Consider the following 13,879-nt stretch of genomic DNA (forward strand, 5'->3'; position numbering starts at 1 on the left):
CATTCCATGTGGCCATTCAAACATGCTAGCGCTTTGTATGACCTATGCTCATTAATCTTCTCTGTTGGTCTAGGCTCCCCAGAGGCCATACCTGCTATGGGGGAAGCAATCACAACAATTTCAAATGGCTCCATTACTTGGATCATGGGATGAAATGGGAGGAACTAAGAGCTGGATTATTCAGGACCCAGTCTCACATTTGCTTATGAACTTTGATCCCACGTAGACCAGAGTTTTAGAGAGCATTTCTTTGGTCTCAAGGAGAAAGTACAGGGGAATGCAGTGGCACTTTCAGCATCTCTGTTCCTCATCCATGGCATGAAGACTTACCCAAGTATATTATTCCATAGTAGTGTCTAATATATCAGATGTCATGTCAGTTTTCATGGTATCACCCACCACAGCGTAAGGAAAACATCCTGAATGTCAATTATAAGCTGACAATAAAATGAACAGAATCTCTGCAGAGAGTTATAGTCTTAAGCTTTGTGGAAGTTCATAAACTGTGTAGTAGGAACTTAAACATTGTTTTGTATCTCTGGACTATTTAACAACACAAAACTAGCCAACAATTTACAACATAGTTTTCCCATCTTTGTTTCAATACAGGTACATTGTGTGCAGCCATTGAGTGCTTTAACCACATGCAGTAGGCTACTCTTAGGACTGACAGTGTAACAGTGAAGGTTTACTATACAGAGAGTATGCAAGACAAATCTTTTATGGGTTGAAGTTAATGTAGACCAAGAAAGTGAGGGGAGTGAGGCTCAAATGGAAACAGCACAGTGTGTGATTTCAAGAGCTTGGGAGCGCTGGATCATAACCATAATGGGGAAGCATGGCTGTAAACAAGAGAAGGGGCATGTTTAAAAGCATTTTCCCCATACCAGAGGAGATCAGGTTTAAGCTTGCATCCAGTTAGGGGCCAATAAAAGAATTGTGGTACAGGCAGGCAGGAGAAATAGTCAGATTCTAAGGTTCTGCAGTGTGTGGTCCAATCTAACAAGTCTACAACATGAGTTCAAGACTAAGCTCCTTGGGTTACCTTTTACCCAGACTTTATGAATCTTCTCTTTGCTGAGAAACTGAAACACACTGACGTTATATAACTATTGATGACTTGTGAAGAAGTTCAGTTCTGGATAGTCACAGTATCATCCAATCCCGGCCTGTCACACATATTCTTAGACTCTGCATTCTCATGTGTATGGCCACAAACATGTCAGTCTGAGATCTTATCCAAAAAGCTTAGAAAATGTCACCTTTTCATGTTCTATATGACTAAAAGAGATTTTCCCCAAATATACCAAGAACATGGTAGGCGTGCTGGCACAGGTTTATAATCCTGGCTATTTGGGAGGCTGAGGCTGGAGAGTTACAAGTTCAGGGTCAGTTTGGACTACAAAGTGAGTTCAAGACCAGCATGGGCAATGTATCAAGACTCTTTTAAAACAAAAAGAGTTAGGGATATAGTTCAGTGGTAGAGCACTTGCATAGCATGTGCAAGGCCCTAGGTAAAATCCATCAAGGAAAAAAAAAAAAAAAAACAACTTCCTTCAGAGATGGAGAGGAATTTGACTTTAGAAGCAAGGTGGCCTAATTGGCTGTAAGTTCTTCCTCTCAACCATGTGACCACATGTGACATCTGAGCATGGTACTTAGTGACTGGAACATGAGAGCTTAATACATGATCCTTGAATAGGTCCTGTGTGGGATGGAGGCAATTAAGCCTTTTTAAAAGGCATAAGGAAGTTCTAAGGTCTTCCCAGAAACGAAGCACAGAATCTTCCAGAGCTAACTGAGGAAGGGGCATCCCACCTAGGTCTCCTTAGCTAGTTAGTGATACTTGGCTGGAATATGTCAGTCAGATGAGCTTGGGCGGAGGCTGGAAAGCCGAGACAGAGCTGATGTCCTAAAAATCCAGGGAGTACTTATCATTTCTCTAGAGTAGTGTGGGGCCTTATTAAATTTGGGGTAGACTGAGAAAATGACTTGTTAAAAAAAGAATTTTTAAAATACCCACGTTAGATGGTCAGTACACATTCTTCAGAAACTATTGCAACAAATAAATAAAGGCATAGCAAGGTCAATAAGCTATTTTCTCAGTGCTGGGACAAAAATCACTGACCAGAGAAGCTTAAGGAAGGAAAGGGTTTATTTTTGCTTTATGGTTCCATCATGGGGGTGAGAGTAGTGGGGTTGGGCTACAACACTTTAAGGCCCATCCCCAGTGAGACAGCTCCTTTAGCACAACCTCACCTCCAGAAGGTTCCACAACCACAGAACAGAACCACCAGCTGGGGTTTAAGTATTCAAACACATGAGTCTATGGGGGATGTCTTGCTTTCAAACCACCACACAAGCACAGGCTATTTTTTTATATGTGTGTGATGCATGCATGCAAGTGCCTGTTGGGTATGCACATGTGTAGGCATATATGCACCCTGCACCTGTGGAGACCAGAGAAAGAGTATGACTGTCCTTCTGCATCATTCTTCAGCCTCATTTCCCTGAGACAGAGTCGCTCACCAAACCCGAAGCTTGCTGTTTTTCAGTTAGGCCAGGGAGCCCCAGGAATGCTCCTGTACCTTACTCAGTGCTGGTGTTACAAGCACGCATTTCCATGCACAACTTATTATGTGGATGCTAGGGATCAAACCCAGGTTCTCGTGCTTATGTAGTAAGTAGTCTTATTTGGTGAGCCTTCTACACAGCCTTGGGCAGACCTTTTAAGACGCAGTAAATTTTAGACACAGTTTATTTTATTTCATTTTTTGGAGAGAGAAGAGAGAGAGAATTGGTGCTCCAGAGCCTCAGCCACTGCAATTGAGCTCCAGACACTTGCGCCACCTACTAGGCATGTGTAACCTTGCACTTGCCTTACCTTTGTGCATCTAGCTTACATTGGATTTGGAGAGTTGAACATGGGTTCTTAGGCTTCTCAGGCAAGTGCTTTAACCACTAAGCCATCTCTTCAGCCCTAGACACAGTTTAATTAACAACTGAATGATCCCTATTAGGGTTCTGGTATTAGTCAGGTAGTGACTTTTTCCAAGAAAAGTGGCTCAAAGGCATATTTCATGTGTTTCCGCCCCTACTCTAAATATAATCATCTATCTTTTACTAATTAATCCAGAAATTTACTTGTTTTTACTTAGTATGTGTATTTCTTCCTGTCAAATTGGCTCACTGGAGATGCAGCTTTCATAAAGATGAGTTCTGAAAACCACTGGTTGGTAGGACATCAGAAGTAGGATTCATGAGCCAAATGTCATCATGGTTTGTTTTGGCAATGGTATCTTAGTTCCAAGAGATAAAATAGGGAACTAAAGCTGTGTGGGAGGAAACAAGATTACCTATGCCATGAGGTTACCAGTACTGAGGGAGTTAATTTTGGGGGATAATTGTATCAGTAATGTTCACTCACCATTATAGCCACCCTGACCGGACTTGCAGTGAACTAAAGAGTAATAAGTTATGGCAAGAGAGCCTAGGGCATAGTTTCCTAGTCTTCCAGCCTGTGTGAACTGGGAGACAACACCTGAGTTACTGACGATCTCAATTGCATAGAATGGTAGAGTGATTTTATAATGCCACCAATTGCAAGACTAAGTAGACAGTGTGATTCTGAGAGAGCCCTATGGCCTTGGCTAAGCTGGCATTCAGTCACTTTCCAATCCAAAATTAGCTATTTGAAAGGGAAAATTAGAACTGTACCTTAATCCTCTGTGTTGTTATTGTTAAGTTAAAAGGGAGAGTGTTAGAAGAAAAAGATTGTTAAATTTAGTTGGGTCCCCAGTTTACTGCATTGTGACAGTTTGAATGTGGAGTGTTTCTGACAGCTTCTATGTTTGTGATTAAGCCTTACCCTCACGCTTCGCTGGTGGAGCCTTTGGGAAGGAGAAGGTGTGACTCTGGAGGCAGGCCTTGGGCTGTTGTAGCCTTGTCTTACTTACTGATCTGAGAGCACCTCACTCTCCTTACTCCCTGCTGCTGTGGAGATGGACTGCTCAGCTGTTTGTCTTGTCATGATTTCCCTAAACCCTTTCCTTCCATAAGCTGCTAATGGTAGAGCGTTTCGTCCCAGCACTGTGAAGATCACTGTTTCACACATGTTTGCAAATCCTACTCTTTTTAAAAATATAATCTCCTTAAAAGGGAACCATGGACATCAAACTCCATGGCTTTGGAGCAGAATTGCATTAAGTTTTTATTAGTCAATGTTTCATAAACTCACATGTGAAAAAAACTTTTAAATGAACAATTAAAGATACATAGATGAGAAGTAAGACTTCACCTGGCAAAAGTATAACAACTTTCGTGCCTCTGATGTTATTTTAGGAGAAGGTGACCTGATTGGATTGTAGCCAAATGAAATACAGGGTGAAGCTGTAAGTCTTCAGAACAGTGTCACTCTCTTGGTAATTTTTAAAACTAGGCTTCTGTATAACTTCAGGATGGGAGGAAAATTGTATTTCTCTCTTGTTTGATAAAGTCATCAAAGGTGTTGGTGATTTTATAGGTTAAGTACTACCATCGATATTAAAACAGTATTCAGGAAAGGGAACATTTATTGTATTGGAGGAGAGAAGGTATAAGTCTTGGTAGAAAAATTCCTGGATATGAAAGCTAAATTAAGGGTTGGAAAATGACCCAGCATCTAAAGGCACTTGCTTGCAATGCCCTGGTTCAATTCCCCAGTACCTATGTACAGCCACATGCACAAAGTGGTGCATGCATCTGGAGCTTGTTTGCAGTATGAAGAGACCCTGGTGTGTTCTCTCTCTTACTCTTTCTCTCTCTGTTGCATTCACTCACATACATACACCAATAAATAAAACATTTTTTAAAATAAAGAAATAAAGCTAAGTTCAGCAGGATATTCTGGGGAAGGAATAAGAATGTGGAATCAGGGTAATTCAAAGCCAGCCAACTGGAAATCTTAATGCAGACTCTTATCAGAAGCAATCCCTTACAGAGTTGGTTAGTGCATGGTCTGGATCAGGGTCCAGGTGCTCTTCATGGAATGACAGGAAGGTGGTAGGGGGTGAAATTTCACCAAAAAAAGAGCCTGCCAATGATTCTGAAACAGAGAAGGTATGAGGTAATGGTAGGAGCCACTATGGCATGTTTTACTTGAAAATCAGGATAGATAGTGGAGAAGTACACTTTTTTTTTTTTTTTCAAGGTAGGGTCTCACTGTAGCCCATGCTGGCCTGGGATTCAGTATGGAGTCTCAGGGTAGCCTCAAACTCAAGGCAATCCTCCTACCTCTGCCTCCCGTGTGCTGGGATTAAAGGCATGTACCACCACACCTGGCTGAGAAGTACACTTTTGATTGTGGTCCTTACACTTTGTAATCTATTGAGAATGCTATAGAGCTTGGGTAGATTGTGGAAGACTTAAAAAGTGAATAAATTTTGATTCAAGATCCAGCAAAGCATTTTCCCTTTTTAATTGATACAAATACACATTTATGTGAATGCATAGTCTGTGTACTACATTGTCAACATAAAATTTATGCACCAGATTGTCTCATTGTTATATTTTATTTTTATATAAACACACACACATACACATACACGTGTAGACTTTTGGAATGTTTTATGTAAGTCCCCCATTCCTAAGCAAACAAGGACAATAAAATAGCAAGAATTAGGCTGGAGAGATGACTTAGTGGTTAAGGTGGTTGCCTGCAAAGCCTAAGTACTCATGTTTGGCTCTCCAAGTCCCATGTAAGCCAGATTAACCAAGTGATGCAAACATGCAAGGTCGTACATGTGCATAAGGGGGCATACACATCTGTACTTCGACTGCAGTGGCTGGAGGCCCTGACGCACCAATTCTCTATCACACACTCTCTTGCCCAAAATGACCACTGTGTTGAGCTTGCCTCAAAAACAAACAAAAAACCCCAGCAAGAATCGAGCTTGCTACTGATGCTGCTTTTGCACTGATAGTGTCATGGGGCACTTGACAATCACTGGGGACTGAGAACAGCTGTGTTTTGACATTTTTCATTCATCTGTTCCTGCTATCACTTTTCTTCCACAAGGTTCTGAATCCATGTTTAATGCCTGATTGGTAACTCAGTCTATTTCTATTGCATGAGTGTTTTATATACACATTCTGTGTGCATGTATCTTTTGCCGGTTCCCAACTCACCCCCAAATCTAAGTATGTTCTAGCTTCTCTTTGTCACAGGCACAGAGGGGAAATAGTACCTTCTCTGAATTCAGGAGATTCTCAGACATTATCCGTTCTTCTTCCCATGAAGAGACTCAAGATTACTGAAGGATTAACGATGAAAAAGTAGAAGCTAAGAGCAGGACAGCTGGTGCTGCACTGATCCTGGGAAGAGCTTTATCAACCAGCCTTCACTGTAACAACTGGGAAGAGCTTTATCAACCCAGCCTTCACTGTAACAACTTCCTTCTTTCCAATGTACAGCTTTTCTACCTTGGACCATGTTCCCATCTCAGAAGGACACTGATTCTATCAGACACTTATGTGCAAAGCATCTCTTACCAGATGCCAGGAGATCATTGATGAGCACAAGGAACCTCTCGTCAGCCACGTGCGCATCTGTCATGAGGAACACGGTGCTGAGGTTCTTCACTCCGGCTTTCAGACACAGGCTGGCCAGGTCTGCCTGGAAGAACATTAGTACAACAGACTGCTGAGAAGGCCTTCTCAAAGACATCCCCAATCCATTCTTTAAGAATTAAACTGTTTTCTTGTTTACTTGAGTGGAAATGAAAGCAAGACAGCCATGGGAGTCAGAAAGGAGTGATAATTTTCTAGGGTTTAGTGCCAAAGGAAATGGGCAGTTAAAATCACATAGTGAGGCCCTTCTTCATTCCTACTTCTTCCATGGACCCTGCATATGCTTTGGAGTTCTAAACTTGTGCAAAGAACAGAGTTAGTCCTTCCTGAAGGACAGGCATGGTCCTGCTCATTTGTTTTATGTTATCATCATGCAAGTGAATGACCTGCTCCAGAAGGCAAGCGATTGATCTTGGTTTTTGACAGAAAAGTCATGTACTTGAAGCTATCTGAATGGGGATGGATGCATCTTATACCAGTATCATATACTATAAGTAGCTTGTGTTTTATGACAAGCTCCTGCATCAGACATTTGTTGAGAAAAATATATATTGAAGAACACACACATTTGTTCACACACAAAGTCGTCTGGAGGCAATCATACCCACTTGGAGCTGCAGGTGGAGGAAGTTTAGGATGCAGATGCCACACCCTGAATTTAACCTGCTTGGTCAGTCTCGGTTCCTTTGCAGCATCACCCTTGCTAAAGCTCTGTTAGGCTGTGTTCTTCCAGCACCACCCAGAACTTATTTCCTAAAAGTCTCACATGCACTTGTATTGCAGAACTTATGTAATGTCCAAATAACTCCCCTTCAAAAAGAACAGACTTCCTTTTAGATCAGTGGTCCTCACCTTATACTCAGAATGATCTATGACAGTCATTCCCATTAGAAACATCTAGGGGAATCTTTGAAACCCTTATGCTCAGGCAGTTTTGCAATCTAGATGAATTCAAAGAGCTTGCTGTGGGGCGCAGGCATCCACATTACTGGAAGATACCTAGTGATTCTTATACATTGTCAGGGTCATGTCTTGCGTTCTTGTGCTCTGTAAAAAGCACATTTCCCACTGTACTATCTTGTCTTATCTGGAAGCACTAAAGAAAGACCTAATGTGCATCTGATGTATGATGTTGGATGGAGCCAGTGTTGACAGCCTGAGTTGCATTTTCAGACAAGAAGCAAACATCTTTTGCTCCTCATGACTGGCAAAGAGATGAAGAGACAGGTGGGTAGGGCTGGCTCAATGCTGGTGAGAGTTTTCTCAGAAATAGCAGTGGCAGATCCTAATGGAAGTTATACCATGACTTTCTCTTGTGATTTGTTTGTGGCCATGCATAAAAGAGAGTGTTTGGACAAAGGGTCTTTGAAGGTTATATATAATGTCTTTTATTTTTTTCACTTTCTAGAACATGCACCAAGGCTCCAAAGAGCTGGCTGCCTGAAACTAGGAAATGTCACCAAAAGTCCCAGAGGCAGAGGTTACTCCCTGTCTTTTAAACATATGAATTTCTTATAAAACCTAGGCAGATGATCAGAATCCACCATGTCTAGCAGAACAGCTAGCAAGCTGTGTGCTAAATTTGATACAGATCGGGGCAAGAGCTAAGGTGCCACTGATATACAAAGGGCAGCTGAGGCCTCAGAAAGGTAGGCTTAGAAAAAGCCACTCTCTTATGCTGAATCTAACATGCAAAGCTTCCCTATGATACCAGACCATAAACTAAGAAAAAAAAATGGACAGTTAGGAGAGGTTCTGAGCAGGTAAAGTGGTGACCAATGAAGGGTGATAGGGATTACAAATGGCTGAAGAGAGTCTGGCTCTCCTTCATATGTCGTCCAACCTTACCTTGAAATCAGGTATCTGGTAGCCCTTGCGCAGTGTGATCTGGAATACGTCCATTGAACTGATGAAGGCCGCCAACCTTGTCAGACTCTGCTTGCCGCTCCCGCCTACACCCACCAGCAGGGCATTTCCTCGTGGAGACTCCAAGATGCGATTGATGTGACAACTAAAGAGGAGGAAGCAGGGTCAGGAAACCTTCCTCAAACTTTCCATGATAAGGAGCACCTATGGTACAATGGTCAGAGGGCGAATGGGTGCCTCTCTTAGAGGCACATTGAGCTCTGGGAAGCTTTAATTTGATTCTCCCCAACCCTGGCTGCATCTCCTTTTCCGAGTGCACTGAAATTGGCATCACTTAGCTAAAGTCAGAGCCCCTGGTGAACAAGAGCGAGTAAGAGTCGAGCCCGAGGCAGGCAGGCAGGAAAGACTGGAGGGGTGAGCATGGGGGGGGGGGAACCATGAGCTACTAAATCACCACTTCTCGTCTCACTTATTTGTACCATCCTTGGGTGAAGGAAGGGACAGGAGAAGGAAAAGAAGACATGCTATTAGGAAAAGAAATCAGAAAAGGTTAGAGGTCAAGGAAATATCAGAACAGTTTCTTTCTCTTAGGAAAGAAGGGTAATAAACTCGGTCAGTAGGAAAAAGAACAAGGGAGTCTGGCCCAGCTTGACTCCTCCTGTAGTCTTTCCTGGACACCAATGCTCTTGTAATGGATATTTGTAGATTCTTATTGCCCAACCACAGGATACCCACTTCCTTCATTTCTGGTTTCTTTCTTCCATAGCCTCACATCTCACCATTCCCAGTGCCCATTTTTGCATCACAAGCAATGGAGGAATATTCCAGGCCTCCTCTGGGCTTACACCACCCTTTCCAAAGAAAGCTACTCCTTCCTGCACAGAGTTCCTTAGATGCCACTCTCCATCAAGTTCCCCGTAGCTTCTCCTCTAGATGTGCTGTAAACCTTTCTTTGAGCCCTTTCAGCAGTGGCTCTTATATGAAATGCCATGTTGTTGATGAAATAACCCAAATTCCTTTTTCTTTCTCATCTTAAAAACAACGATGGGCTGGGGGTGGGGATGGGGCAGTGGGTAAAGTGCTTGCCATATAAGCATGAGTGCTTGAGTTGGGACCCCCAGAACCCATGTAAAAGCAGGATACTGTAGTGCTGGCATCTGTAATTCCAGTGCTCCTAGAAGGGACATAAGAGAGGACAAGAAAGAATCCCAAAAGCTTGCAGGGCAGCTAGCCTGAAAGACGCAGAGGTGAACAAAAGACCATGTCTCAAAGTGGAAAGTGAGGCCCTCTGCCTGAAGTTGTCCTCAGATCTTCATATCTGTGCACTCTCACAAGTGAACACAACCACACACACATCAAAAAAGGGCTAATTAATATGTAAATATATAAAATACAGTAAAAACACACTTCTGCTATTTGTCAATAAATAAGATTGATATTACTTACAGGGTATTCCAGGTTTTTTTCTAGGGATGTATCTGTATGATATACATCAACTGCAAAGGCATATATTTATATCCTACAGATTTTAAGCTTTTTTTTAACCTTATGTGTTGAGCAGTGATACTTTTGTTTACTTCTTTCCAGCACCAGAGATCAAGCCTATGTCCTCACAAATGCTAAGTAAGTAAGCTACTATCAAATCACACCCAAGCCTCTGAACATAGTGTTTTGAGACAAGATTTTCATTCTGCAATAGCGTGAACTTAGTTCCCTAAGCCTTTAAGGAATCTGATATCCTTGCTGTTGACAATGGAAAAATATCATGTAGAATATCAATACTACATTGATAACAAAAATAGAATAGGGCTAGAGAGATGGCTTAGCAGTAAAGGTGCTTGCCTGTGAAGCCTAAGGCCCCATGTTCAACTCTCCAGATCCCATGTAAGCCAGATGAATAAAGGAGAGGCAAGTGCAAGGTCTCACATGCCCACTAGGTGGCACAAACATGTGGAGTTCAATTTTAGTGACTGAGGCCCCGGTACACCAATTCTCTCTCTCTCTCTCTCCCTCTCTAAAATAAAAATAAATAAATAAAAATAGAATAAGTTGCTTGTCTGAAGTAGCTTACTGTTGGATATTTAGAATTTTTCCAATATTTCCAGTTATAAATGTTGCGATATGTTGTTTTTGTTGATATTTATAATAATTTCCTTGGTATAAGTTTCTAGAAGTCAAGTAACTGAGTTCAACAGTAAAACATTTTTTTCACAGTTCTGAATAGATATTCAAAATGCCCCTCAGGGTTGAAGAGATGGCTTAATGGTTAAGGTGATTTCCTTCAAAGCAAAAGGACCTAGGTTTGATTCTCCAGGACCCACATAAGCCAGATGCACAAAGTGGCACATATGTCTGGAGTTTGTTTGCAGCAGCTGAAGGCCCTGGTACACCCATTCTCTCTGTCTCTATCCGCCTCTCTCTCTCTTTCTTTCTCTCTCTCTCTCTTAAATAAATTAATAAAAACCCTCCCCAGGGCTGGAGAGATGGCTTAGCGGTTAAGTGCTTGCCTGTGAAGCCTAAGGACCCCGGTTCGAGGCTCGGTTCCCCAGGTCCCACGTTAGCCAGATACACAAGGGGGCGCATGCGTCTGGAGTTAGTTTGCAGAGGCTGGAAGCCCTGGCGCGCCCATTCTTTCTCTCTTCCTTTATCTGTCTTTCTCTCTGTGTCGGTCACTCTCAAATAAATAAATAAATAAAAATTAAAAAAAAAAAAACCCTCCCCAGAGTGGTGGTACCCACCTGTGCTCTTTTCATGTAAAACTGATCAAATACTGACTCAATTATGCATGAGCATGGGAACATAATGTGTTGTATTTATTGAGTTGCAATGTTAGTCAATGTGATGGTTAATACTGATTGTCAGTTTAACAGGATTTAGAATCCCCATGGAAATATACCTCTGAGTGTGTCACTGAGGATTTTTCTAGAAAGGTTGAACTGAGAAGGGAAGACCCACCCTGACTGTGGAAAGCATCATTGCATGGGCTGGGGTCTCCAACCAAGTACAAAGGAGAAAGTGAGCTGAGTGTCAGCCTCTGTCTCTCTCTGCTTCCTGACTGTGGATGTGGTGTGAGAAGTGGCCCCATGCTCCTGATGCCATGTCTCCTCTGCCATGATGGTCTGAACTCTCAACTTGTGATCCAAGAACTTTTCCTTCCTTAGGTTGCTTTTTCAGGTATTCTTGTCATGGTAATGAGAAAAAATAAGTAATACAGCCAGTAAATTCTGGTATTGGTGATCTTGGGAAAAAAAGAGTATGAGAACAAGAGTTTGAGTCCTGTAGTTCTGGCCAGAATGAGAAGAAGATACATTCGAGATTGAATTGTATACACTACATTCCTGTATCCCTGCTTTATGATGATGGCGTGGCCATGGAAACTCCATATTAAATTTAAATAATGGTAGAAACATTGAAGGTATGGCTAACCTCAGCTAGGAGTGGTTTTTGGCGGATAGGTTTTGACATATTAAGAAAATATAAGTGTGTATGTGAGGTCACAGGGCTCTCATTGAAGCTGTATATAATAAATTGTCTTGCTATCACAAATTTCTTGCATGTTTGGATGACTTGGTCATAATTTGCTCATGTAAGATTCTATTGTGTCATCATTGCTTCATCCTTATCACATATGTTTGCTGTTGGAAAGGAAACCTACTAGCAGTATGTAGGGCACATGAACCAATCACACATGTATGATGTATATATGTTTGCATGAATATACACACATCTTTGCCAATTCTAGTGGCTAAAATATAGTTGTAATTGTTACTTATTTGATTTCTAAGGAAATAAATTGCTGCCAACTTTATTAATAACTTTATATTTTCCTCTGTGACTTTGCTGCTCATTTCTTTTGCTACTTTTCATTGGAGTGTATGTGTAGATTTGTAACCCCCTCTATATGCATTTTGAATTACCCTCCAGTTCTTTACTTTCACCTCTTAGTTTTCTTTAAGGTATTTTATTTGCACAGAAGGTTTTAGGACTTAACATCATATCTCAACAAAATTTGTGTAGTTAAGACTTACCCACTCCAACATTGAGGAGTTATTTATTGACCTACATTTAGTTCTTTTATTAGTTTACTTTTTCACTCTAGTTATTTAATTGTGGAACCTACACTCTGTCATTATCAGCTGGATTTACCCTTCTCTTGCTTTTATTAAACCATCATTTCCACATGTCTGAAAAACATGGGCACTCATTCTGTATCCATTATGGAGCTAGCATAGTGAAGCTATCCAGTACAATTTTATTAAGTTGAAACAAAACAACCAGCCTTGTACTCAGCATCACACTTAAGGAAATGCACAAAATTATTCATCTCAGTGTGTGCGGGGGATTATTTATTTTGTGCCTGATGAAGGGAAACACTATGGTGCTGAGGCATCCAGGCCCTCACTTCTGATTAAGATGGGGCAGGAATGGATTCATGGAGGAGAGAAGCAGGTTGGGAAGAAGAGTTGGAGTCCAGCTGGGTCTCTGGACTGGCTAGCGCCCAGCTCTGTTCTGGAAGACCTGAACTCAGCTTAGCATGGCCCATGTGATTCAATACCCAAGTGGGAAGTGCACTGTTGTGATGAAGTTTCAGAGAAGAATGGTTAATTCTGCAGCCGTCAGCATTAGATTCCAGCTGGGGCTTCATTAACAACCTTTGATGAGGGCAAGGGACTCTGCATTTAAATTACAAAATTTAAAAAAGATCAATATTCCAAATGGCTCCTGGGCCAGCAAAGCCAAGGCTGTCTATATTAAGCCCGTTGCTAAATTTCTAGATTAAAAACAAAAGCTGTAGGGCCTCCATAGCATTGCTGGTGGAAGCTGGTTTATCACACAAACACACACACACACACACACACACACGCACGCACGCACGCACGCACACACACACACATGGGAATACCTACACCACAGAGACACACAAAGACATAGTCATACACAGATAGGCACACCTGCTCATAGACACACACACAGAGATAAACATACATATACACACACATACACACACACACACACATGCACACACAGTCACACAGGCACACACAGACCCACAGACTAGACACATGCACATACACACAGAGACACACCCACCTATCACACACACAGACATAGACACATGCCTACACACACACACACACACACACACACACAAACACACACACACACCCTGGATGACTAATATGGCATAAAGGAAGCACATCTAAATCCCTATGTAGCTGATGACTGCCATGATCCTCAGCGGAAAAAAGAGATGAAAATATATGAAGAAAAAAAACAACAAAAAGCCAAAGAAAAGATGAATGAAGATCATGCCAAAAGCCATTAAGAAGATATAGTGTAAGGCTTTGAGTAAAAACAGGGTAAAATCCGCAGACTTGGCGAAGGAGGTTGAAGGGATTTACAGACT

At 41.8% G+C, this 13,879-nt stretch overlaps 1 protein-coding gene across 1 annotated transcript in view; it reads right to left on the reverse strand.

Moving 5' to 3' along the window:
• The window catches only part of Dnah9 (dynein axonemal heavy chain 9), a 369,830-nt gene that overhangs the window by 150,966 nt on the left and 204,985 nt on the right, over nt 1-13,879 (reverse strand). The window contains exons 44-45 of the mRNA XM_045131009.1: nt 8,455-8,617; nt 6,529-6,652 (exon numbers count right to left, since the gene is read on the reverse strand). Of these exons, the coding sequence (XP_044986944.1) occupies nt 6,529-6,652; nt 8,455-8,617 (287 nt within the window). The remainder of the gene's footprint in view (nt 1-6,528; nt 6,653-8,454; nt 8,618-13,879) is intronic.

Source organism: Jaculus jaculus, chromosome 12, assembly GCF_020740685.1.
Source record: "Jaculus jaculus isolate mJacJac1 chromosome 12, mJacJac1.mat.Y.cur, whole genome shotgun sequence".
NCBI classification, from domain to species: Eukaryota; Metazoa; Chordata; class Mammalia; order Rodentia; family Dipodidae; genus Jaculus; species Jaculus jaculus.